Source organism: Cervus elaphus, chromosome 23 (assembly GCF_910594005.1).
Source record: "Cervus elaphus chromosome 23, mCerEla1.1, whole genome shotgun sequence".
In the NCBI taxonomy this organism is placed as follows: domain Eukaryota; kingdom Metazoa; phylum Chordata; class Mammalia; order Artiodactyla; family Cervidae; genus Cervus; species Cervus elaphus.
This window is the reverse complement of record NC_057837.1, coordinates 38,026,929-38,054,840: the sequence shown is the minus strand read 5'-3', so window position 1 is coordinate 38,054,840 and position 27,912 is coordinate 38,026,929. Positions and strand designations below refer to the sequence as shown.

The 27,912-nt window shown below is 45.3% G+C and overlaps 1 protein-coding gene across 3 annotated transcripts in view; it reads left to right on the top strand.

Moving 5' to 3' along the window:
- The window catches only part of BFSP1 (beaded filament structural protein 1), a 65,283-nt gene that overhangs the window by 16,100 nt on the left and 21,271 nt on the right, over positions 1 to 27,912 (top strand). Inside the window, exons 1-2 of one of the 3 annotated variants that reach the window (XM_043883065.1) lie at positions 13,286 to 14,198; positions 19,497 to 19,557. In XM_043883065.1, the coding sequence (XP_043739000.1) occupies positions 13,825 to 14,198; positions 19,497 to 19,557 (435 nt within the window). In that variant the 5' untranslated portion in view covers positions 13,286 to 13,824. Of the gene's footprint in view, positions 1 to 13,285; positions 14,199 to 14,240; positions 14,320 to 19,496; positions 19,558 to 27,912 lie in introns of those variants that run through there. The other 2 variants (XM_043883067.1, XM_043883066.1) reach the window with 2 other exon arrangements.

Genomic DNA, 27,912 nt, shown 5'->3' with positions numbered 1-27,912 from the left:
AAGGATCGCTATCTACCATTCCACTAAAATAGAGACTGATTCCTCCAGCTGGGCCTGCATTATTTTTGAGATAAATCTTTTTCTTCCTATATAGAGCTACACTTTAATTTACTGGCTGACTCCCCCAGTTTTTTAAATGGCCCCATAACATTTTGGAAGCTGTTTTAACTCTATAAGGCAATTTATTGTAAATTAATTTTCAGAAACTTCTTGAGCCAACTTGACATGAAAACAAGCCATTTTCTCAGGCTATATACTCTAGTCTAATTGTTTTTTAAACTGAGCATTTCAAGTTAGGCTACCACTTTACATGCTTGGGAAGACTGATTCTCTTCTTTGAGTTGGCAGAGCCTGAAGAAAGGACATTAAAAATTTCTCTCCATGAATTTCTGCCACTGGAGAGCTGGGTCTGTATTATTTCACAGGTAATGTGATGGAGTAAATGTTGAACACCTGATTTTCAAGGGGTGTGTGCCCTGAGTGCCTTTATGGTGTTTGTCAGTTCCTGGGCATCATGGTCTGTGAGTGGGTTGGAAAAGAATTTCCAGACACAGAGTATTTCAGAATAGAGTTTATTAGAGCGAGAGATGCTGTCAGTACAGTGGGCTAGCTCAAGGGAGAGCCAACGACTTTCATGGGTTGGTAACCAATTTTTACAGCCTCAAGACAAAATTCCTGCTGGAAGGGTGGCATTAGGTGACTGGTTAAGATGCTATAGATGGGTAATAAGGTGGGTATTTTTACCTAAGATGGGATCAGGGAGCTGACTGATTTAGATGGGGAGGGACTCATGGCAACAGTTGCTATGGGGCTCAGTCAGTTCAGAGTTGACCTTGGTACAGGGCTCCATATCTATGGCCTTAGTACAAGGCTTTACACCTGTGACCTTGGTATAGGGTTCCACACTGTGGTGTAAACATTCCCATCTGGCTAATTTCAAGCTACTAATGAGGTGTCCCCCAGCTCCTCAAATTCCTGAAAACCTAACAGTTGAGTCTTATGAGCTCTTAAGAGGCAGCCTCAAATGCACACTTGGGACCACTGGCTTGTTAGCTCTGAGGTGCCCTGGAATTGGTCTTAGAGGTCCCTCGACTTCCTGGCAAAGTGGCATCTTCAGGTCCACTGTGTGTGTGTTACCCCTAAACTCAGGTTGCCTGGAAAAAAACAATGTGCCCTGGGAGGACTGCAACCCAAGTTAGGGTCATCGAGGACAGTCCAAGGCATGTTAGAGACCAGGGCAGCCGGCAGCTCTGTGGCTGGAGTTTAAACTGCCGTGTTCAGCAGAGACTGACCGCAGAACAAAATAAGCAACCGGAATGTGGCCTGGATGCCACCCTTGGTGATGGGTTTTGTTTCAGGTTTACATCTGAAAAGCCACAGCCTTGAAGGAGCCTGGGAAGTGTCTTCATTATGTATCACTTGAGGTTGTCTCTTCTTTTTTTCATCCTCTTAAAATAGAAAGCTCTTTTCCAAGGAATTAATTTTTCCTTTGAGTGTGTCTTGTAACTGCAGTCATTCTGCTGACTGGTGCACTGTTTTCTTCCACAATGAATGTATTTTTGTTTGTCCTTGTGTATTCTTCTAAAGATGAAAGTTTGAACAGAACCATCACAGGGGAGAGCCACTACTAAATCTGACTTTGAAACAGCTCCATCAGCAGATGTGGGGTGAAAGGGCCAGGCCTCAGGTCCAGCTGTTGGTCAGAGCTTCATGCTTCAGCATTGAATTCCCAGCAATACTCAACTTTCCCATTTTAAGGTTTCAACATGAACCTCCCAACATTAAAAAAATGTGTCTTTCATGTCCAGTTTCTATCTAAGATTCATTTGCTCTTTAATTGATTTTTATCAGATACCTACTTTGAATCAGAAGCTTTACTAGGTGATGAATGAGATACCCATCAGGGTTCGTCTCTATCTAGCAGGAAATAATGGCACAAACAGTCTAGTTAGAGAGGATTTAATCAAGGGACAACTTCTAGAGTTCTGGGCAGGGTTAAGGGGTCAATCCACTAAGCGTGGTGAGGGGCCCAGGAACTGGCAGGAACAGGTGGGGGTCATGCTTGGAGAAGAGGGAGGTAGGAAAGGGGTCTCCCTGACCTCCCGCTGGTGACTCCTTGTTTGCCAAACTGCACAGGAAATCAGGACATGGAAGACAGGCGATGCAACCCCGGAGGCCTAACCCTTTAGGTTTAGAGCAGCCTGGAGAAGCGTGGAAGGTGGGTCTCTGGGACAATCCTCTGGCGGTGATGGCCTTTGGAGAATGAACAGCATTGATACCATTGGCTCCGCCCTCAAAGAGCTGCTGGTTGCCAGGATGGCGGAGAGAGAGGTGGAGCCTTAGCCAGAAGGTATTTCGGCTCAGTTATGGGGGCTCAGGTGTGAAGACCTGTCTTGACATCCATGTTCATGAATTAATACACATGAGCTGAGGTGTAAGAGATGCAAAGGAACATATTGGTATCCAAACCAAGGGATGTAGACAACTGAAGAAAGGATGGTATCTACAGGGTGAGAAGGAAAGCCAGATGACACAAGTTTGAAATTAATGAAGCGGTGGGAGTCAGCCGAAATCAACCGGGAGCAGGAAGCAGAGGGTGGAGCAGCAGGAACACCCACATCACTCAGAGCTTCATCCAAATGAACCAACAAGTCACATGGTTGCAATCTGTCTCTGGATTTGGGCCAAACCTATTGTAAAAGAGAAGAACAGACCTGACTCCATATTGGATCAATTCCTTCAGCTCTAAGCTTTGTGCTCTACTGTTTGGGCTTAGTCTTGTGGGCTCTGCACTTTTGGTGAAAGAATATTGCCTGTAGACTGGAATACACCCAATAGCCCATTCTTAAGACTCTGATCTTCCAATGTATAACATTTTCCCATTCACATAGAGGATACGATCTTAAATCCCTTACTGGGGCTGAAGAGTACAAGAGAGCCTTTGAAACAATAAAAACAAAGTTAATCTCAGCCCACGCTTTTGGACTACCACATCTGAAGAAAATTTTCAAGTTATGTGTCTGTGAAAGACAAGGCATAAGTCTTTGGTGTTAGTTCAGGTTCTGGGAAACATCCCTCAGCCTGTCACCTACTTCTCAGAGCAGCTAGATCATACTGGTAAGGGGTGGTCCCTTTGCCTTCAAGCTGTAGTTGCTACTTGTGACAGACTTCAGGAAGCTGAGAAATTTACCCTGAGGCAGCCCCTCACTATGTACAGTCACTCACTATGTCCTTTGCTTACTGAAATGAAAAGGGGGCTATTGGCTGACCTCCGGGAGAATGGGAAAGTACCAAGCCGTTCACTTTAGACAATCCCAGTGTAAGACGGCAGGTCTCTTCAGCCCTAAATTCAGCCACGTTGCTCCCGATGGGAGCTACACAACCCCCAGGGCGTCACTGCCCACACAACACGGAGCTGGTGTCCTCTAGCAGACCGGACTTAATGGACCAACTCTGGGCTGAGCCAGATTTGGAGGTGTTCACTGGTGGGAGCAGCTTCGCGGACCAGGCAGGTGATGCGCTGGGTACGCAGAAATACCCCAGAGAGGAGTGTTGAGGGGAAACCTGGCCCCGGGGAGCTCAGCCCAGAAGGCAGATATCATTACTCTAACAAGAACAGTCTCTGCTGCTGAAGGAAAGTGGGTGAACATATATATGGACCCTCGCTCTGCATTCTTTGCAGTATATGTACATGGGACAATCTGGAAAGAGAGGGGCTTCCTTACTTCAAATACTAAGGACACAAATCACACTGCTGAAATCCTATCACTGTCAGAGGCAGCCCATAAGCCCTCACAAGTGGCTGTAATGCCCCTCCCAGGACACCAAAGAGGTGAAAGTCATACAATAAAAGGCAAGCAGTTAGCTGATTGTGCTGCAAAGAAGGCAGTCATCACGCCGTGAGAGGGTCACGTCTTCCTCAGCTCTGTCTGTCAAAATCCCAGCCAGTGTAGTCAGAAAAGGACAAGGGAGGGCTTGAAGAAAGGGATTCATTCTTGATCACACCTCGCCAGGCTGGGAAGACAGTGCAGAAGGAATCGTTTTGATCCCTGAGGCTTGGATACTCTCTGGAGGCACTTTCATAATAAAACCCATGACAGGAGAGATGCCACCTTACCAAGGATTCCAAAGTATATAATGGGCCCTAATCTGCAAAGGACCTTCCAGCGAGTCACTCAGAATTGCGTGATTTGTGCTAAAAAATAATCCAAAGCCTGCTCTAGACACCCCCTCAACCCCCGGGAACTCAGTCCTAGAGAGGAACCTGCCCCACTGAGGACTGGCAGGCAGAGGGGCTGCGGAAAGCTTCAGATGCTTCTTAGTGTTTGTGGACACTTTTGTAAGATGGATGAAAGCATATTTCACCTGGACAAAGAAACTCTGAGGTAGTTAAAGTTCTCCTTAGGGGAACTGTTCCCCAATTTGGAGGACTAACAACCTTCAAAGTGATAAGGAGCCCACTTTGTCTCCAGTATAACCAATGACTAAAGCACTGGATTTTGATTGAAACTACATTCATCCTGGAGACCACAATCAACAGGAGAAATGGAGAAAATGAATCATATATTTAAAAAGAACATTGCTGGGACTTCCCTAATGGTCCAGTTGTTAAGACACTGTGAGGCCACTGGAGGGGGTATGGGTTCCACCCCTGGTTGGGGGAACTAAACGTCCCACAGGCCGTGGGTGCGGCCAAAAAATTAAAAGTTTACAAGAGTAATAAATAAAGATATAGAAATAACTTGAAATAACATCCCTCCCAATTTCAGATCAAAGGTAAGTTGGTACACTTTGGAAGATAAAAACATCCTCTCTTGTGAAATAGCTCAATCAATTCCTCTTGTTATCTGTAAGAAAGCAGTATGGACCCATAGAAACAATGGGTACACCAGATGTAGGCTTAAATCTGTGACTGTATTCCTAATAGAAATGCCTTCATGGATGTTTGTGTCTAATTCCTTGGGATCCATTTCCTAAGTGGTGCGAATCAGGGTCTGGAACAGCTTCCTTTTAGGGCAAAGTGAGCATGCCATTTGGCCAACTGTGGCTTGATGATACATCAAACCACTGGACAATCTATTCCTAGAAGAGAAGAGGGTGGTTCAGATGTACCCTGACCCAACTTGAATGTGGCAGTAGGTCCATTTAATGATATCTTGAAGAGAAGTACAGAGCAAAAATATGAACAGCATGGGTGGATTGAAATCCACAAGAAATTATAACTGTGAAAGAGACATCTCCAAACTTGGTCCTGAGAATGCTGCCTGTTGGGACAAGGAGTCATTGCTGCATCCCTGGGGTCAAGGACACAGCCACTTCTCACGCATAACCAGAGTGATGACGCATAAGTAGGTATGACAAAGTCTCAACCACGTTCCATGGTTGTGCCCCATCGTCTGGTGCTCAGGGAAGGTGAGCTTAGGTATATTTCAAAACCCCTTCGTCATTCATGTGTTAAACTCCTACCGTGAAATCCCAGTGAATCAAACCATGATACCACCTGGTGAATCAGGAGCATTTTTGCATTTTCTTGCTATCATTATGAAGCATCTACTCTCAGCACACATTTTCCAGAGGTGTTTGGGACTTTGGAGGGCAGCTTTCTCTCTCTCTCTTTTTTTTTTATGATTTCAAACTTATAGAAAAGTTGCAGGAATCGTACAGGGTACTCCTACTATACCCTTTACCTAAATCCACCAATTATTTACATTTTTCTCCATTTGTTTTACTATTCTATGTATTGATTTATATGCTTGTATCATATATTGTGCTTAGTCGCTTAGTCACATCCGACTGTTTGTGACCTCATGGTGGCCAGGCTCCTCCGTCCATGAGGATTCTCCAGACAAGAATACTGGAGTGGGTTGCCATGCCCTCCTGTATCGTATATACATGTATATATTATTTGTTTTCTGAAACACTGCCAGTAAGTTAGATATTGTGCCTAATTATTCCTTAAACCAGCATGTATTTACTGAGAACAAGGTCCTTTTCTCATATGCCATTGAATGATTGTCAAAATTAGGCATTTTAACACATAATATTACTATCTAATCCATTTTCCCATACTTGAATTCCATCAAGCATCACAGTAATGTTTTCATGGTAGCATTTTTGTTTTTTCTGGTCTAGAATCCCATTCAAGTTCATGCACTGAATCTAGTTGTCATACTTTTTTGGTCCCATCAGTCCAAAAGCACAAGGAATACACCTGTCCGCACACTGGATATTTGCTTCAGTGTCTGTACTGAACCCGAAGGAAAGCAGGTAGATGCTTAGTGCTCCTGGCTTTGACAGTGAGAGAACCTGTGGCTTCACTTTCCGGAAAGCCTGTAGCATCCACAGTGTGTGTGCTGTTGGAGAGAAAGCCTTGCTTTTGAGTGTCTTTCTCCCTCCGTTGTCACCCTTCATGGTGACACATCACTTATATGGCAGTCAAGCTTGCTCTACAGCTGATAGGGAGGCCAGTCTAGGGAGCAGGGCCTGGGAGTCAGAGGTTTGCCCTTTCACTCTGGGATTGTCGGCCACTTTACTCAGTAAAAGCCTCTCCTGCAGGACCTGTTGTTCCAGTTTGGTGGCAAGGCTTCGAGCTGTGCATCTGTGCACCCAGCCTCCCCCCACCCCCACCCACTGCTGACTGCAATTAGCAATTGCCCTAGGGGCCAGGAGGCAGGTGTCCACTCTCAGGGCAGCGTGGCCCTCTTGTGGCACACATCTGTATGTCCTGGGAAAGGATAGACTATCAAAGGAGACCATACAAAATCAGAATGCTCCCGCAGCCTCTTAGACTGTCAGGGCTGCCATAACAAAGTCCATTCATTTTGTTGAATGGACTCCAACAATAGAAATTCATTTTCTCACAGTTCTGCAGGTTAGAAGTCTGGGATCAAGGTGTCAGCAGGGTGGTTTCTTCTGAGGCCTCTTTCCTTGGCTTGTAGATGGCTGTTTTTTGCCTTGTGTCTTCACAAGGTGTTCCCCCTCTGTTCCTGTCTGGGCTTCCCAGGTGGCTCAGCTGGTACAGAATCTGCCTGCAATGTGGGAGACCTGGGTTCAATCCCTGGCTTGGGAAGATGCCCTGGAGAAGGGGATGGCTGCCCACTCCAGTATTCTGGCCTGGAGAATTCCATGGACTGTATAGTTCATGGGGTCACAGAGTCAGACACGACTGAGCGACTTTCACTTTTCCTGTTTGTGTCCTAATCTCTTCTTATCAGGACACAAGTCATATTTCATCAGGGCCCACCCACGTGACCTCATTTCCCCCGAGTTACCTCTTCAAAGGCCCTGTCTCCAAAATACAGTCACATTCTGAGGAACCAGAGGGTGAGGACTTCAACATATGAATTTTAGATGACACAAGTCAGCCCATAACAAGCAGGAAGCTCATAGAGACACCTTAACTCAGATCCATCAATTCAGAAAATGGGTTAATGGAATCATTCAAGGCCACACAACTATCAGACAGCAGTTGATATGTTTATAAAAAGTTTATAAACTTTTTATACCCTTTATGTTTATAAAAAGTCCAGAGCAAACTCAGAATGTATCTTAACTGAACGGGAAGGTTTAAAACTCTATAGAGTATGAAACTGACTAAAAGACAAACCATCTCTGCCTAGTTTTTGTACTTGTTCAGTGGATAAACATGTTAATCAAAATTTTTTTTAATATCATGTATTGAAGCAAGTTAAAATGGCAATAAAAAGATGTGATGAACATAAAGCCTGGTAGATTAATTTCTAATTATATATATATTTTACACGACCGAAATCACCACGCATGGCTTTTTGTTTTATCTGCTCCCGTTCATGTTTGTTATAAACATTTCACTGATGTCATCACATATTCCACATGATTAAAACTGGTCAATGGTTACAGACCATTTTCTCCTATTGTTCTTGCACAGTTGACTAAACTATGTCTCTGTCCCCCTCCCTCTCTTTGGTTTTTTCGTAGCTACACAGCTATAGAGTGAAGCAAAGGAATCTTTTAAAGATGTCTACATTGCAAAGTGCTTCATGTATAAGGTGATCACAGTTTTCACAAACGGTTTTGAAAATCATCTCAACCTGTCTAAGAAAAATTGCAAGAATAGTACAAACACCACCCATATACCTTTTATCCAGATTCATTGTTAATATTATTAGTATTAGTTACTATTAAGAATAGTAACTAATTAGTTCTATTATTACTATTACTAATAGTTATCAGATTACTATTGTTACTATCATGCCCCACTTCCTTTCTCTTTTCATACATTTGATTAATTAATTAGGCTGTGCTGGGTCTTAGCTGTGGTGTGTGTGAGTTTTAGTTGTGGCATGTGAACTCTTAGTTGCAGGATATGGGATCTAGTTCCTGGACCAAGGATGGAACCTGGGACCTCTCCATTGGGAGCTCTGAGTCTCAGATATTGGACTTCCATGGAAGTCTGTCTATATGTGTCAATATTTATGTGTACATTTATACAAGTAATTTTTAAACCATCATTTGAGGTAAGTTGCACACATCATGCATTTTACCCCCAAATAGTTCAGAGGATATTTTCTAAGAATACAGACATTATTTTACTTGACTGTGGAGTAGTCATAAACTTCAGTAAATTCAGTATTGGTTCAGCTCTAGTCTATTGTCCATCTTCCAGTTTTGCCAGTGGATCTAGAGGTGATCCTACAGCATCTTCTCTCCTCGTACAGGATCCAGTCTAGGGTCACTACTGCATTTGGATGTCACATCTCCTTTAACCTGGAACTTTTCCATGTCTCTGTTCATCTTTTATGATATTAACATTTTAAAAAATATTGTTCCTGTCTATTTTTATTAATGACGATTCTTATTTGGGGTTTGTCTGGATGTTTTTATATGATTAGCTTTAGGCATTGGAAGGACTGATGCTGAAGCTGAAGCTCCAATACCTTGGCTGCCTGATGCGAAGAACCGACACATTGGAAAAGACCCTGATGCTGGGAAAGATTGAAGGCAGGAGGAGAGGGGGACGACAGAGGATGAGATAGTTGGATGGCATCACCGATGTGATGGACATGAGTTTGAATAGGCTCCGGGAGTTGGTGATGGACAGGGAAGACTGGCGTGCTGCAGTCCATGGGGTTGTAAAGAGTTGGACACAACTGAGCGGCTGAACTGAAACTGATGCACTCGAGGCTGGGATGAGATGCTGTGTCCTTCTCAGACAAACTACAATACTCTTGGGAGTGAAAGAGGGAGCCACCTATACTCACACTGTGATAAAGGGGGTAAACGTGGATGGTCTCAGGTGAACTGGGATGCATGGTGACTCTCGTCCTGTAAGTGACTATTCCCATTTACCAGTGCCCATACTGGGGCCAGATGGGTTTGCTGGCTGAGCTCCTACCACCCACAGCTGTTTCATCTGGCCACCGTCCTGCCTTTGGCTATGCCCAGCCACCTTGAACTCAAGACATCTCTTGTTCAATTTTACCTGGAATAACTTTCAGGTCTCCTGTCATGATGAAGATTGGTTGGGTGCCTGTGTGCAGGACAGAGGAGGAGATCTGAAATTCTAACTGCTCCTGTGCAGACTCTCAGGCAACCCTCTTGTGTTTCAGCTCTACTGTGACAGAGATGAACAAACCTGACTCCTTGGGTCTGTTCCTCTAGCTCTAACCATTGTGCCCTGTTGCCTGTGCTAACTTTTCCAGGGTCTGCACCTTCTGTCAAAGCATGCTGCCTATGAATATACTTGACAGCACTTTTTCAGAGCTCTGACCTTTAAAGGGGTAACCCTTTTCCATTTGTATAGAGATAAAAAGTTGCAGAATAGAGAATAACACTTGTCTTATTGGAGGTTTATAGGAACATTGTGACCAGACGTACCTGGACAGCTGCTAGAACAAAGGGTTCCTGCACCAAGAAGTCTGCAACAACCAGCCACCCCCACTCCCTTCTTAGTATAAAAGAGGCCTGAATTCCAACTCAAAGAAGATGGTTCTTTGGGACACAAGTCCACCATCTTCTCAGTCTGCTGGCTTTCCAAATCAAGTCTCTGTTCCTTGCCCTGACAACTCATCTCTCCAGTTGTTGACCTGTCATGTGGCAAGGAGCACAAGCTTGGACTGGCCAACACTACGCTTCACCTCCATCTTCTCCTGTATCTGCTACATTTAATTCCTAAGATTTTCTGAGATCCTCTTGTGCAAACCAGCTTTCTTCTCCCATCCCCCGAGACAGTTGGGTTTCAACTTTCTCCACAGCACCACATCAGTCTCCAGGAATCTGTCCCTCGTTAGCCTTCTGAAAATCTGTTGACGGAACTTGTCCACTGTCATCTTTTCTTCCTTATTTTTGTGAAATTTTAATCTCAAAAGATTCCTTGCTGCCATTTTTGGTGGGGCTTGGTGAAAGGAATGGAGGTAAGGCCCATGTTCCATGGTCACTCATGCGGAGCCTTTGAACTTTCCTTTGTGGGACTCCTCTTGCCACACCTGCCACGGTTTAGCTACAAGTTCAGGGAACTCAGGGTGCACACCTCATTTATGCTATTTCATCTGGAATTCTAAGTTGCCTACCCGCCCACCCACCACTCACTGCTGCTGCCCTGATGCAACCACAGCGCTTTGTTACCGTCTCTGTTTTTGACCTTATCCCAGATTTCCTTGTATCTTCATTTGTTAAGTTGGAATTTGTCTCCTGCCCCTTAAGGGTAAGGACTTGACCTTGTCCAATATTTAACTCTTCCAGATGATGCTTTGTGAGTAGATATTTTCTAAGTGTTTGTTCCACTGGGTTAAACAGAAATAATATTTTTTCTGTTTTATGTTTCTGGAAGTTTGTATTTTTCCCAAAGGGCTCTCCATGGGTGACAGACTGGGTGGCTGGTCCCAACGTTTCATTCCACTGTGATAGAGTTACACACCACACCCTTGACGTGGTCTTGGGTGGGCCATGTCTCTTCCTTGGCTCTTGACTGTGGCTGGGTACTTTGCTTTGTCTAATATTCATTTATTTATTGATTTTTGGCTGTGCTGGGTCTTTGTTGCTGTGAGGGCTTTCTCTAGTTGTGATGAGCAGGGGCTGCTCTTCTTTGATGGCTTCTCATTGTTGTGGAGCAAGCGCTCTAGGGCATGTGGGCTCAGTAGCTGTGGCTTCCGGTCTCTAGAGCACAGGCTCAGTAGTCATGGGACATGGGCTTGGATGCTCCGATACATGTGGGATCTTCCCAGGCCAGGGATCAAACCGGTGTCCACTGCCTTGACAGGCAGATTCTTTAACACTGAGCCACCAGGAAAACCTTTCATTTATTTTTATTTGTTTATTTGACTTGCGCCGGGTCTTACTTGCGGCGTGCGAACCCTTAGTTGTGGTGAAGGAGGAAACAGAACAGGCTCTATCTTGAAAGCAGGACTCCATCTTGGGCCGGACTATGGACTTTGAGCTATATGCCCAGTATCTATGGAAACGACATACCAACTGGAAAACCAGGCCCCCAGAAGGAAGAGCCCCAGAGCTCTCCATTGCTAAAAGAATCCCCTAATTATCTGTGTAACCAAATAGAATCATACATTCTATTATGCTTATTGGGGTATGACCACAGGCCTGCTGATAATTGTCCACTGTTAACTACTTGGGCTTAAGGCATATGAATCACGGGTTAACTTTGATTGTCAGGGAATTTGGGGAGGTAGGTTTGTGCACGGTACACTTAGGGTATATAAGGTTTTCACAAAAACTGGTGGGGGTCCTTTCTAAGAGGAGACTCTGCCTTGGGTCCGCCAGTGTAATAAATTGCACTCTACTATCTGCATTGTCCTTCTGAGTTAGTTTCCTGGAACGTGTGGCTACAACAGTGGCACACGGGATCTAGTTTCCTGTTCAGCTCAGTTCAGCCGATCAGTCGTGTCTGACTCTTTACGACCCCATGGACTGTAGCACGCCAGGATTCCCTGTCCATCACCAACTCCTGGAGCTTGCTCAAACTCATGTCCATCGAGTTGGTGATGCCATCCAACCATCTCATCCGCTGTCATCCCTTTCTTCTCCTGCCTTCAATCTGACCAGGGGTCAAACCTGGGCCCCCTGCATTGGGAGTACAGAGCTTGGCCACTAGACCATCAGGAAAGTCCCCCTGTGCTTTGGTTTCACTAAAAGGATGTTAGTGGACCCAAAGCCAACAAAGGCTTGGAGTGGTCTGGATGGACTCGTTCCTGTCCTTCTGTCACTGTGAGTTCCAGGAAGAGCAGTTCCATTGGGAGCACAGCTGCCTGGGTGGATCAGAAGACCTGAAGCTTGCACAAAAGTCCTGCAGCTGACCTGCAAACTAAATATTGGACAAAAAATGACTTTTCATCTGCTACTTAGTTTGGGGGGTCATTGTGTTTTGTTGAAATACCTGACTGACACATGATGTCAAAGGGAAGGAATGATTTTTTTAATAAATCATTCTTGTTCTACGTTGGTTTCACTCTCTAGGAAGCTTGAAACCAATTTGCTATGGCATCAGCATGGTATATGTGTGCCATACTATATAAAATATTAATAAGCTTGGTTCTCCTTGATTTGATCAGAAAATCTATTTTTAAATGACTTAACACAAGAAATTAGAATAACTACACTACCAGCACAACTTTGGTCCTTACATAGATATATCCCAGACTGAATCCATGTCTTAGTCTTTTTGGAGAAAAAATAAATTCCGAGAAACCCAACAAAGATCTGTGTAATTTTCTTCATCTTTGTTAACTATGATTTTAATTTGTAGTATACTATGTGCAATCAACAGAGTTGTTAATTTTATGGTACTGCTAATCTTTTTATGAAAACAGGCTTTTGATAATGATTTTTAAAATTGGAGATAGACAAAATATTTCTATCTAGGAACAGTCTCATCAAATGCTATTCATTTCTTTCAACACCCACAATTCACTTTTAAATTTGTCAAAGCCTAGCTTTATTATTTCCAGAATATAAATTAAAATGAAACATAGTGACACAAATTCCTTTATATATCTAATTTAGAGTTGGCCAATTTATCAAATCTTTAGGCTGTAAGAAGTTTTTCTTTGGTTGGAAGAATCTATTATGCCAATGTCCTGATGGAGCTTGGCTTGCATCTCCTACTCCAGAAAGGCTCTCAGAATCCATGAGCCTCAGGATAATATTAATAGTAACAACAACTGTGCAAGATTTTCTGAGTTACTGTGCAAAGAAGAGAGTCCTTACAAACACGTACAAGAATCAGTAAGAACTTGCAACACACCTCACAATTTATTGAGAAGTGCCATTTGATATTGCATCCAAGGTTAAGAACCACTAATATAAAGAGGGGTCTTTAATGCCATAGTGTAATTACGAAAAATAGATGCTTAAGTAATCAGAAAAGAAAAAGGTATTGTTAAAAAGCTCTAGAATTGAAAGCTTGACCGAAAGAGAGAGAAGAGACAAAGCCTGGGGTCCTTGGGCTCTCCAGCTAGACCAACGTTAACAAGCCCCCTTGGGCTTCCTTCGCAATTCCACAGTGGAAACAAGTCAGAAGAAAGGCATGCTTCTTTTATCCTCCTGACACTCCATTTACTCAAAAGCAACGGGCTCAACAATCCAGGAACAAAACCCTCATGGCGCTGGGTGACCTTCCAACCCCCAGAGCTGTATGGGCCGCTAAGCCAGCGCACAAAAGCGGGGCCCGCGGCTCTTTTGTTCTCCCCGAGGCTGGGCGCCGCGTGGAGAGACAGCTGACACGCTCTGGAACGTCCCAGCTGCGCACCCGGGGCCTCCGATGTTTATTTAGCGGACTGCTGGCTCGGCGAGGTGCCTCGGGGAGCCGGCCGTGCGCCCGCCCGCAGAGGAGCCATGTTCAGGCGCAGCTACGTCTTCCAGACCCGCAAGGAGCAGTACGAGCGCGCCGAGGAGGCGCCGCGCGCCGCAGAGCCGGACCGCCTGGCGGAGGCCCGGGCGGCCGCGCCGAACCTGGCGGCGCTGCAGGGGCTCGGCGAGCGCGTGGCCGCTCACGTCCAGCGGGCCCGGGCGCTCGAGCAGCGCCATGCCGTCCTCCGGAGGCAGCTGGACGCCTTCCAGCGCCTGGACGAGCTGGCCGGCCCGGAGGATGCCCTGGCCCGCCACGTCGAGGGCAACCGCCAGCGCGCCCGGGACCTGGCCGCCGAGCGCACCCGGCTGGAGCGCCAGGGCGCAGAGGCGCAGCGCGCGCTCGACGAGTTCCGGAGCAAGTAAGCGGCGCCTCCAGGGTGAAAGGCGGCGCGGGCCGGGAGCGCGCGGCCACTGGGCTGGGAGGGCCGTCTCTGATCCCTGGGCGACCGATGACTTCATCTCTGCGGAGGCACGCACGTGGTGCGTTTCCCTGAGCTAGGACTAGCTTCCATTTTGATGCCGTGTCACAGTTCAAATGAAATGGTGTAATTTACTTTTTTAACCTATCTTAATATCTAGATTTAATTACATGCAATAAAATGCACACATTCAAGAGCATAGTGTAATGAGTTTGAGAAACATAGGTACCCATTTAACTACTAAAACAAGATATTTCCTCTACCCAAAAAAGTTCCCTTCTGCCCTTTCCCAGTCTTTGGTTCCCCCTCCCCAGCCCCCTCAAACGAGGCACCCAGGGTTCTGATTTCTGTCACTATAGACTACTATGGCCTGTTCTAGAATTTCATAAAAAATGGAATCTTCTAGACATATTCTTCTATATGTCTGGCTCCTTCGGCTTTGCATAGTGTTTTTGAGATTGTTGTTCAGTTGCTAAGTCGAGGCCAACTCTTTGCCACCCCGTGATGGATGTTTATTAATGCCCACAGGCTCATCCTGTTAAAGAGCGTACTGCACCCATTTCACAGATGAGGAGACTGGGGTTCAGACAATGTATTGATTTAGGGGAAAGGTCACTCAGCTGGTGACTGTTGCACCAGGATTGGAATTCAGGTCTTGAACATGCAAAATCTAACTGTCTTCACTGTATCACAGCTGACACCTGGACATTGTTTCAACCTGTGTCCTCTAGGGTCTGGCTACTCAAAGTGCTATCCATGGACCAGCAGTTTCCTATCACCCAGGAGCTTGTTAAAAGAGACTCTTAAAAAAAAAAAAAAAAAAGGAGACTCTTGGGCCCACCCCCAGAGCTCCTGGATCTGACTGCACTTTAACAGAACCCCCCAGGTGATTCAGTGTTTAAGTTAAACATTGAAGTTTCAGAAGTCCTGGTCCTGGGCAATGTGCTCCCTTTTGATAGAATGAATAATGCTTTAAAATCACCCTAAAAGCTGTTCAAAAAAAAAAGATGCTCAGCAATTTGTCAACATCTTTCCAGGTTATAAATGAGTGTGCACTTTGACTCAGCTGGGTGCTTCAGGGAATTTATCCTCAGATACTCTGTGTGTGTGTGTGTGTTAAATCACTTCAGTGTAGTCTGACCCTAAGTAGCCCTCCAGGCTCCTCTGTCCATGGGATTCTCCAGGCAAGAATACTGGAGTGGGTTGCCATTTCCTTCTCTGGGAAATCTTCCTGACCCAGGGATCGAGCCCGCATTTCTTATGTTTCCTGCATTTGACAGGTGGGTTCTTTACCACTAGTACCACTGGGCAGTCCCCTCTGATACTCGAGCAGATGTCAAAGGACATGTCCACAAGGATATTCCCTGTGGCATGATCTCAATAACTAAGACCTGGGACCAACCTGAATGCCTGTTAATAGGAGTCTGGTTATGAAATTGTGTTTCATTCATGCAATGGAATTCTCTGCAATTGTAAAAAAAAAAAAGTGTGTTATTATTATCTATTTTAAAAAGATAGGGGGAGGCATAGAGATTTTTTGCTTGCAAAAGGACACAAGCACACACACAGAAACCTAACAACACTGCTTACCTATGAGGATAAGGGAGGAGGAACACGAGGTAGAGGGAGAATTTTAACTTAACATCTTCTGATGTCATTTAAAAAATTCTCTGACAATGTAAGAGATTTATCTGTTTAAAAATTATATAAATTAATGAAAAAAATTCAGAGGTAGACCTGACCCTGGACCTCAAGTGGAGCCCAGGATTTCCATATTTAATGAGCTCCACTCGTAATTTCAGTTAACAGCCAGGTCTGAGGATCTCTGGTCTAGGGTAGCTAGAGAGTTTTCTTCAAATGTGCTCTGTGTTTGTATTCCATATTCTCAGCCCCGGACGTGAACAGGTTATTCAGCATTGTATATCGAGCCTGTTTATCTGATTATAAGCATTCATTCCATCAGTCCTGCTGTTTCTGGTTTTCTTTCTTTTTAGCTGTGCTGTGTGGCATGCAGGAGCTTAGTTTCCTAACCAGGGATTGAACCTGTGGCCCCTGCAGTGGAAGTGTAGAGTCTTAACCATTGGACTGCCAGGAAAGTCCCTGTTTCTGGTTTTGATCCTGGAAGAATGCACCTGAAAATCCCTATAGCTCTTCAAGGGAAAACTGAGTCTTGCAGAGGGCCTGTGGGTGGCAGGACTTGAACTTGGGTTTTTCGCCTGGAGGCCCACACCCTTTCCAGAACGCTGTGTCTTGGAGAGAAACCTTCCTTGGACGCCTGTGGAGTGAGGCCTTCACTCATATAAAGCTCATGTTACATAAAGTAATGGAGGTGAATGTTGGGACACAAGGCAGCTCCATGGGTCATCTGGATACCCCAGATCCCCAGATGGCCTTTACCTGGGCCACAGTCCTTGAGTCACAGTCGGTTGTGATTTGGCTGGGCAAGCATGACTCCTGGGAGCCCTCAATGGAGGGTGGCTGTGTTGTTTTCCTGATTTTACTTGATTCTGAGTTGTGTGTTCATCATGGAGCCGGCCTCTTAGGCTCTCTGATTTATTTGATAATTCTCATTAGTTTATTCCCTACCACTGCCCCCTTAGAGAAGTTTTGATATTTAAAATTGGGTAGTGAGATTAGAAAATCATTGTAAAAATTATATGCATCTGTAATACACTGGGGACACACACTGAGTTTGGTTTAATTCCAGAGGTGTGGTGATGACTAGCCAGAAATAGGTGAAATTAATATAGAAACAGAAAGGTATATGCAACCTTGTTAGGCATATTCTTTACCTGGATAGTTGTATAATTTCAAAATCAGGTCTTTAGCACATCAAAGAAAGGCTAAATAAAATAAAAACTAAATAAAAATAAAAACAAAACTACCAAAATACGATAAATACAATGATGCATACAAAATACAATGATGAGTCAATTATCCAAATTGCTGAAAGCTAAAAATAATTGTCAGTCAGATGATTGAAGCCAAAGTGTTTTTTTCCACCTTATGAATTCACTTCTATATTCACTTCTATGAATATATGAATATATTATGAATTCTTTATAATGAGATCACCTGTTTTTAATATAATACCTAGACTTGTCTACAGCATGAAACTAGGTTAATATTTTGTTTATTAAATATGTTTAAAAAAGTCTTTAAATTATTTTTTTTAAAGTATTTGGCTGTGTGCATCATGTGGGATCTTAGTTCCCCCACAAGGGATCAAACGCGGGCCCCCTGCACTGGAAGTGTGGAGTCTTAATCACTGGACCACCAGGGAAACCCCTAAGTATGTTTTTAAGGTATAGAAATTCTTGGATGTTTCTAGCAGGAAAAAGCAATAAGAAAATTAAATTTTATTAGCAGTTTTATTTTTAAAGCTAATTAACTATTTTAAAAAAATCATTTCTGGCTCCATTAGCGCCACACAGAAAACAGACTGCTAAATGTGACATCCTGGTGTGAAAAGTAAAACTTATGCATACATATTTTGCTTACTGGTTACAGCTAAGCTGCTTGGATGGCTCTGGAGATGGGGACACTGAGAACAGTGTTCTTCCCTGAGGTCAGGACTTTTGATTCTGAGCTGCAGTTTCCCAGCACCCATCAGTGTAAAGTCCTAACTTGAACCTGTGGCATGGGTGTGCAGGGACACAGAAAGCCAGGCTTTGTAGGTTGGTCTAAGTGCTAAGTATGATTAGTTTCAACTACAAATAAATTCCAAGTTAACACTGGCTTATCCAAAGTGGAAGATTGTTTCTTTCTTGTGTAAGGTCTGGGCTAGCAGTTTAGTATGGCGCCCTATGGTAATCAAGGCCCACAAGGCTGTGTGCGACCTTCAAGAAGAAAGCATTGGTGTTTCAAGGGACAAGGTGGAGGAAGGGATGTTGAAGGACATACCTATACCATCTCTTACCAGAGATATCCTCAAGAGGCCACAGGCATGCTTGCTTCCCATTGGTCAGGACTGAGTCACATGGCCACACTAAGCTGCAAGGAAGGTTGGGAAATGTAGTCTTTATTTTAGGCAGCGCTGTGGCTTCCAAACATGGAAAGCTTCCAAACATGACTTCCTATGTCCTATTAGGATGGATATTGGCAACAGTTTACAGGGAGTGAGGTGGGGGTCATTGGGGAAGGGGCTTTCTCTTTTTCTTCAGGGGATGAAATTCCCCCTAGAGGGAACCTTGTTCTGACCAGAATGATTTCTGGTGTTTCTCTGCTTCCTTGATCTTTAGCATTTTTTTTTTTTTAGGACTCCAGGGAAGAAGCTGACTAGGAGGAAAAATACACCTGCTCCTAGCACCAGTTACTTTCTTAATCTTGTGCATGCTTATAACTTTGGTGGTGTCTCAGCTCTGCCCAGGCAGCGTGGTAGATGTGGCAGACTCACATCTGAATCCTGACTCACCCCTCTGTGTGTGAAGTCCTCCAGTAGCTGAGCCTGAGAAAGTGGTTTATTTGGGGGATAGTGTCAGGGAGCACCAGTTGGGGAGTGGGGAAGTGAGGGAGGCAGGGAAAGACCAAGCGGTGCCTCATCTGGCAAGTTACCTTTGTGGCCACTGGCACCTCCCTGTGGGCTGGAGAGCACACTTCTGTGGTCCCAGCTGGGAGGGAGGGAGCCAGGGGCGTGTGTGTCCCCACTCGCCCTGTCGGAGCTTGCAGGCTGCTCCCAGGAGGACTGACTCTTTGACCTGTCCGGCCTGCCCTGCCCCCCAGCCCAGGGGAGGCCCTGGGTGTGCAGAACGATTCTGACAGATGCTGTGGGTGAAGCACCAAGAGCATCTATAGGGGCCTCGGGCCAGTTTCTCAACTTCAGTTTCCCCATCTTCCACACAGGGGTAATAACAACTGCTTTCTTCCAGGGTTTTATAGGGATCAAAGGACACAATCCAGAAAAGCTGTCTCAGGTGGATGAATACAATAGTATAGGATAGCCAGGCAAGGTCAGGGCAGTGGTGTTTGAGGCAGAACCTTAGGGCAGCCCCCAGGTGCGATCCTGGGGTAACAGCTGTGCTTAGGTCTGATTCCTGCATCCTTGGGTGGCTAGGTGGGGGTGCTGGGGGCTTGAGGCTGGGTCTCCATGTATGGCACCCCCTATGTATACCATGGAGAAGGTTGGGAAAGGGTGAGTGGGCTCCGAAAGACAGCATCAGCTCCTGCTTCCTGTAAAGAGAGGGCGCAAGACTCAGGCTGACTGAATGCCCCACTCTGCCTTCTGTATCTCGTCTGCAGGTATGAAAATGAGTGTGAGTGTCAACTGCTGCTGAAGGAGATGCTGGAACGACTCAACAAGGTGAGCAGAGCCCGACATGGGGTTTGAGTAGATTCATGGCGAGATTGAGATAAGCGGCTGAATGATTGTTCCACACGCCTCCTCTTTGTGTTCTTTTGAGACTTCTCCATGTCTTTTGAGGTCACTCTCCTTTTTAAAAAAGTTTTATTGAAGTACTGCTGATTTACAATGTTAATTTCTACTGTACAGCAAAGTGACTCAGATATACATATATGTACATTCTTTTTCATCTTTTTTCCCATTATGGTTTTATGGATGAGGATGAGATGGTTGGATGGCATCACCGACTCAATGGACATGAGTTTGGGTAAACTCCGGGAGTTGGTGATGGACAGGGAGGCCTGGCGTGCTACAGTCCATGGGGTCGCAAAGAGTCAGACATGACTGAGCGACTGAACTGAACTGATGGTTTTATGAGCTGTACAGTAGGACCTTGTTTTTTATCCTTCCTACATATAATAATTTGCATCTGCGAATCCCAGCCTCCCAATCCATCCCTCCCCTCCCCCAATGACTTGGCAACAACAAGTCTGTTCTCTGTGTCTGTCTGCTGCCCTCCTTCATGGCTTCATAACTTCAATGAAATCTTTGTGAGTGAGTGCACACACCCCCACGCACTCCTATCCCACAAGCTACATGAGCTTGTGAGAGATCTCCAGACAATGAAGCTCATTGCTTTGCTCGGCCATCAGGACATGTCAGTATCACAGAGGCTGGCTGTGGTTTGCACCAAACTTGGGAGAGGACTTGCTCCAGGCAGTGGTTACTTGTATCAGTGCTACCGTATCCTGTTGGCTAAGAGTCTTGAGAAGACTCCTTCCTGGGAAAGTCTCACGAGAACAGAGGATGAAATCTCCTTTTCCCCTCAAACTCCTCATTCTTGAAGTATGAACCATCTCTGCGAGGGAGGTACCAGAGGTTAAGGGGAACTGTTCTCTGCTGGGACAGTTTCCTTTTCTGGATCCTCCAGCATTTCCTAACTGACTGGATCTTTCTGTTGTAGCCAGGACAACTCGACTACCAGATAGCAGAGTAATCCTGGACCGCAGAGGTTATCTGTGGCCAATAGCTCTGAGCATGGTTCTTTTCTGATCATTTTGGAGCTCAAATGTCAAAAGGAAGGACCTGCGGGGACTGATGAGTTGAAGGGCTGCTTATTCAGGGTACCTGGCTGCTTTTCACCTTCTCCTCTTCCCCACCCATAACCTCATTACTGATAAAATCTGTCACCCTTCCCTGCTGCACCCAGATGTGGCCTTAAGAGCCTTCTCCAAATAGTTGCCATATGAACCAGCAATCTCACTCCTGGGCAAAACCATAATCCAGAGAAAACCATAATTTGAAAAGATACATGCACCCCTATCTACATAGCAGCACTGTTCACAGTAGCCAAGACTTGGAAACAACCTAAATAGCCATCAACAGATGAATGAATAAAGAAGATGAATAAAGAAGATGCTTCTCTGGTGGCCCAGCTGGAAAACAATCTGCCTGCAATGCAAGAGACCTGGGTTTGATCCCTGGGTTGGGAAGATCCCCTGGAGAAGGGAAAGGCTACCCACTCCAGTATTCTGGCCTGGAGAATTCCATAGACTGTATAGTCCATGGGATCCCTAAGAGTTGGACATTACTGAACAACTTTCACTTTCACACATATATACCATGGAATATTACTCAGTCATAAAAAATAATTAAATAATGCCATTTGCAGCAGCATGGATGGACCTAGAGATTACCATACTATTCACGTAAGTCAGAAAGAGAAAGACAAATATCATATGATATCACTATATGTGGAATCTAAACCATGACACAGATGAACCTATCTATACAATAGAAACACACTCCCAAATATAGAGACTTGTGGTTGTCAGGGAGAAAGAGGGTAGTGGTGGGACGGAGTGGGAGGTTGGGATTAGCAGATACAAACTATTGTATAGAGAATGGATAAGCAATAAGGTCCTGCTGTAGAGCTCAGGGAACTATATTCAACATCCTGGGATAAACCATAATGGAAAAGAATATGAAAAAGAACACATTTATGTATGCATAACTGAGTCACTTTGCTATGCAGCAGAAATTAACAGGTCCTGCTGTAGAGCTCAGGGAACTATATTCAATATCCTGGGATAAACCATAATGGAAAAGAATATGAAAAGAACATATTTATGTGTGTATAACTGAGTCACTTTGCTATGCAGCAGAAATTAACAAAACATTGTAAATCAACTGCACTTCAATAAAATAAATTAAAAAAAGATTCTTCTCCACATGGAACTCCAGGCAGGGACTTCAGACTGTCAGGGTTTGCTCAGGGTGTTGGTCACTAGTCCCCTGACTTTGTCCGATCTCTGTTGTCCAGGACTATTCTGCCAGTTGTTGGGAGGGTCAGAACTACACTCGGGACACTGAGTTTTGCTTTGTGGCTATCACCCACTGTGTGATTCTTCTGTGTCTGTCCATGTGTGAATGTCTGACATGTTGTCCAAGTCAGGACACTGAGTGAAGGAAATACTGTTAGTAATCACACAGTTCGATTGATAGAAACTGGACAGTCTCAGGACAACTGGGCAGGTGGGCACCCAGACGTGAGCCCAGAGTTGGCGGGGAGGGTGTCCTGCAGAGGAGTCCTGTGCACACAGCTCAGTGACTGGCCGTGTGCTGAGCTCGGTTGGAAGTCTGAGTTGATTCGGGCCTTATTAACCTTTGACTTCACTCAGCAGTTCGACTGACACCCGTGGCTCATCCCCATTGTTTTTGGCGGAAATTCCAGTCTCCCAGGTGGGGCTGCTGTCGTGTCCACAGACCAAGGCCTCTGGGAACAGAGGAAGCTGACCACCTTCAGCTTTAGGCACTTTTCAGCCCTTTCCCCGCCTCTCCGCACCCCGAACGGCTCACTCTGCTTTATGATTGTCTGTCCTCACCGCAGGTAGGGCTCCCTCTGGACATGGCACTGAGGTTGTCTCCTGCCCTGCACATTGTCATCCTGGGCCTTCCTCAAAGAAGCAGGAGAAATAACTTAGTCCTTTTAACCTTTGGTGGCAAGTGACTCGACTTAAAAACAAGCTCAAACCTTCGATTTTTCTGCTATTACAAAAGCAGTGCATATTCCCAGTAGACAAATAAGAAACAGAAAATGGAAAATAAGGGAAAGGCATTCCACCCTTTCCCCCGCTTCATTCTGTGATGTAGCGTGTGGACGGTTGGGATCTGAGTCCAGTGGGGATGTTATGAAGGTTCTCTGGGAGGATGGGACCAGGCAGTCAGGTGGGCGGGGGCCACACAGGCTTCGGCATGGCTGTTCCCTGGTGCAGGGGAGACCATGCTCCCCGTGAGAGCTGTGCCGTCCAGAGCAGGAGGGTGACCTGCTACTTGGACCCCTCACTCCACTGCGAGTGGCTTCCTCTCTCGGCACCTCAGTTTCTCCATCTGGAAAATGGGAACAATGCCGGTTCCCACCTCAAGAGCAGGTGTTTGTCTGTGTGGCTGGTGAAGTTTCAATGACACAATCGTAGATGTGGCCTGCCTGCTACAGTTGTTACTACAGGTCACCTGATGCAATGGACACCAGCTTAGTTCTCTCCAGATGCGTCTGTGTAACCCTGATGGAGTGGGAGTGTGTGGAGGGATAGCTTTGGAATTGCTGTGAATTTATTTTTGTGACTACCTTTTCTCTATAGCGGGTGACATAAAAAATTTCTTTAAAACGTTAAAAAATTTGAGAAATTTAAAAGATTTTTTTAAAAATACATGTCAATAAACATGAATCAACTGGAAAAGAATACAGGGCAAATAGTAGATTTTGGATGTGTCAGAAATCATAAACACAGGATGCAAATGCAGTAAATGGAGAGGTCCCTGCAACCAGCTCTCAGAACCTCGGAACAGCCTTGAGGATTTTGGGTTTTTTACCTAAAAAAAGAGGTGGGATATCACCTCTCTGTCAGGGCAGGAGCTCACCCTCACTGAATCTAAATGACTCAGAGCGCCCCCCCCCCCCCCCCCGCCCCCCGTTCACCCTTGGTAGGTATGGACAGGGGCAGGGTCTTCCATTAGCATTTAATTGTTTTGTTTTTTTATTTTTAATTTTTTAATGAAGTAATAGTTGATTTTTAATATTATGTTAGTTTTAGGTGTACAGTATAGGGTTTCAGTATTTGTATAGGCTATGCTCCATTAGAAGTTACTAGAACTGACCTGATGATGTTTAAATAGTTGGGTTTGGCTAACCTCTAGGACTCATTGTTTACATATATAAACGGTAAGGTGTAGACTTCGAGATTTCTCTCTTTTTTAAAAAAAAATTCCCAGAATCTTAAAATGCTGTAGGTTCTAGCTGAAGGCTTTCACTTGAAAACAAGGTAAAGAAATACCTAAAGCTGCCATGTGTGCTTTTCCGTGTGAGTCGTGAATCTTAAACGTGTTTGGAAAAGAGCAAGAGGTGAGGGAGTTTAAGAGGTGAAAGCACTTTTGCTTTCAGGGCTACAAGCCTTCGTACATACAAGAATCCCTCTGAGGCTGGGAATGAACTTCTGGAGAAGAGGAGAAGGATCTGGGAAGCAGAGTTTTGGAGGAGGCTGGTGGTGGAAGGCAGGAAGTTGGTTTTTTTTTTTGCTTGTTTGTTTTGGCCCAATCTGGGAGCACATGAGATCTTAGTTCCCCTTAGTTCTCGCAGGGGTTGAACCTGTGCCGCCTGAGTTGAAAGTGTGGAAGTGTGGAGTCTTAACCTCTGGACCTCCAGGGAAGTCCCAGCAGCTGGGTTTTTTTTTGTTTTAGTTAGACTGGTTTGGGTGTAGATACAGACAGTTGAAGTTTTTAATGGATTTCCATCATCTCTGTGGTTGAGTTGGCAAGGTTGATTTTTCGAGGGTATGTTGGACTCCAGTTAATTTCTCCAGTTCCTTTCTAAAACATGATCTCAAAAGTGAAAGTGTTAGTTGCTCAGTTGTGTCCGACTCTTTGCGACTCAGTGGACTGTAGCCTGCCAGGTCCTCTGTCCAAGGGATTCTCCAGGGAAGAATCCTGGAGTGGGTTGCCTTGCCCTCCTCCAGGGGATCTTCCTGACCCAGGATCGAATCCAGGTCTCTCGAATTGTGGGCAGATATTTTACCATTTGAGCTACTCGAGAAGCCCCCCTGAAGAAAGATGGTCTAGACTAGTGGATCTAGCATCAGCAGCACGTGGAGGGTGTGTTAAAACAGATTCCTCGTCCTCCACCCTAGAAATTCTGATCCAATAGGTCTGGGATCTTTCATATTTCAAATCATTTTCAGATGGTGTGATCCAGGAACCACACTTTGCGAACCACTCGCCTAGATGTAAAACATATACAGTATCCGGGTTGGAGCATTTTCTAAAATTAGACTTTTGGCTCAGAGTCTTGATTTAGAAAAATCTAGACGCTTCTGCTGGTGGAGCTTTTGAAACTGCAGCTGACAGCATCCAAAAGCATAATAAAAACACAAGCGTCCACACATTTCTGAATTCTGGTGCAAACAAAAGAAAACATTTCCAAAAGAATTCTTCCCCCTCTACCAGCAGCTGCACATTCCAGCAGCAGCGACTCACCTTTGGGAGTTTTTCTGGGCAGTTTATCAGATGATTGTCTTCAAAGCGAGAGAATGTGCTTGCAGGACATCTGATTAATCTCTCTTTTAAGGGCAAATGTGGGCTGGCCTTTTGTTATCATTCTGAGCAGTTTTAAAAGTTAGCTGATGGGACCTAAGGGGTCATTGGGCTTGACCCTGAGAGGAAGGTCAGGGAAGAGCAGAAGGCACCTTTCAGGGTGGGGTCAGGACTCAGCGTTCAACTCCTGACTAATAGAGGGAAGCCCAGGACAGACCCCAGGCCTGTTAGCTCCTGTTAACTTCTGTTAATCGGCTGAATGACCGATTAACTCCTGGCTTCATGTCTCCCTGTCTGTGAGATGAGACTCTATGGTTTCTGAGTTGTCTTTGGCAGAGCCCTTGAGGTCCATGGATTTGCCTGAAGGGCATCTGATGGAGGAGGGTTGCCGGACAGTCAGGGTTCCTATCCTCGCCCACCTCCACCCAACCATCATGTCCCTTAGGAAGCACATCTCTGCTTTGCTTCTATGTGTTGGCTTCCCTGAGATGTTTTGTTTGCAGGATGACACACATGTGGCTACAAAATGTCTGAGGACCCATGGCCTCTAGGATCCCTTCTATTTCTAAAATTTTTAAGTGTTCTATCCCTTTGTAAGTCATAACACAAAAGGTCTTTAGTTCCAGTAATTGTGTATCAGTTGTGGATGAATTTTTGGTGAAAGTTTCAGATGTTTGAGAATTCCCTATCCCACCCCATCCTCAGCAATCTTGAGGGGTCAAGGGGTGGGGCAGGTAGGAAAACATCCCAAAGAGCTGGCTCACATCTGCACCCAGCACTGCCCGCCTCTGCCCTCAGGGTTTGCTGTTCCTACTAAGCAGGGCCTGCTCCTTGGAGCGGAGAGTCACTTCCACCAGGAACCACCGTGCCTGTAGTGGGCAGGGCTGCACCCCTGAGCCCTTGGACCTTCCTTCCTGTCAGTGTGGTCCTGGTAGGATTGTTAGCAAGACAACAGTCACATGATCATGTGGGCCAATCAAAGCTGTCTCTCAGAGATGTCGCCCCCGAGAGGCAGAGATGAGTGCCTTTGGCGCTGGTCATCCTGGGTGTCCAGGCCACAGCGAGTTGCCCACAGTTACTTGCTTTGTTGGGACTGCCCTGGTTTCTATCCTTCCTGAGGCCTGACTCTTTTTCCCTTGGGGTCTGTAGATTACATGTGATCTTTCTGGCTCCTCAGCCCTTTTCCACTGCTGGGAAGACACCAGGCTTCCTTTCCTTCAGCATTTCTCTGTTGAAGAGGCTTCCCCAGGCTATGTAACAATTCTGAGTAATTCAGAAGCCCATTCACCAGGACCTCCAAGGGGCCTCCCGCCTTCCCTGGAGCGTCTGCGTGAGACCATCAGTAATGCTCTGCTCTCCCAGGGGTGGGCAGCGTGGGTCTTCTGAAATGACAATTCAGCATGATGAACCTAACCCCTGTTAGTACCAGGAGGGCAAGTGTCTCAGAATATCTTGTCCTGTCCACATACCTTGACTGTCTTAACTCTGTTCACGCAGAGGTGGAGAATATCTTAAATATTTTAGCAGACTACATTCTACCTCTATGGATGAGAGCCTGTTGCTAACATTCATAGTGCTTTTTAGCAAGTCATTAAGAAGTCAGTAAAGATGCACTTAGCAAGGCCTCAGGTATTGGTAGAAATGCAAGGCAGAGGTGTCTTGGGAAAGGAACAAGGTCCTTGGCCCTGTAACATATCACTGAATTGTTGAAGCATTTAAGTCAATTCCACACATCATATTACCTTCTTATTAAGAGCACAAATACTTCTTCACACCTGTTTGGTTGGTCAAAGGAAAATTGATGAGATAAAAGTTGGTGACTTATCAAAAAGTTTGGTAAGAACGTTTGACCTTCTGTTGTGTCATTTCCAACTTTAAAGGAGCAAACACTCTTCACCTCAGCATTCATGTTAAAAAATGCATTTTGTATTGAAGATGGGTGGTCCCAAGGTACGTGTCAACAGTCCTCGGGAGAAAACTATTAAAATTAAGGTTTCCTACTTGATAGTTTGTCTTTTGACTTCATCGGTGATTTCTTTTGCTGTGCACAGCTTTTGAGTTTGATATAGTCTTGCTTGGGCTTCCCCAGTGGCTCAGTGGTAAAGAAACATCTGCAATGCAGGAGATGCTGAAGATGTGGATTTGGTCCCTGGGTTGGGAAGATCCCCTGGAGAAGAAAATGGCAATCCACTCAAGTATTCTTGCCTGGGAAATCCCATGGATAGAGAAGCTGGTGGGCTACAATCTGTGGTGTGGCAAAAGATGCCACATGACTGAATAAAACAGCAGCAAGAAATAGTCTTACTTGTCAATTTTTTATTTTGTTGCTTGTGCTTTAAGTGTCACGTCCAAAAATTCATTGCCGACACCCATGTCAGGGAGGTTTTTTCCTGTTTCTTCTTGGAGTTTTGTTTCAGTATAAAATTATTTAAGTCTCTAACCCATTTCCCTGCTCCAGTACTCTTGCCTGGAAAATCCCATGGATGGAGGAGCGTGGTAGGCTGCAGTCCATGGGGTCGCTAGGAGTCAGACACGACTGAGCGACTTCCCTTTCACTTTTCACTTTCATGCATTGGAGAAGGAAATGCCAACCCACTCCAGTATTCTTGCCTGGAGAATCCCAGGGACTGCAGCACACCAGGCCTCCCTGTCCTTTACTATCTCCTGGAGTTTACTCAAATTCATGTTCATTGATTCAGTGATGCCATCCCACCATCCCATCCTTTGTCA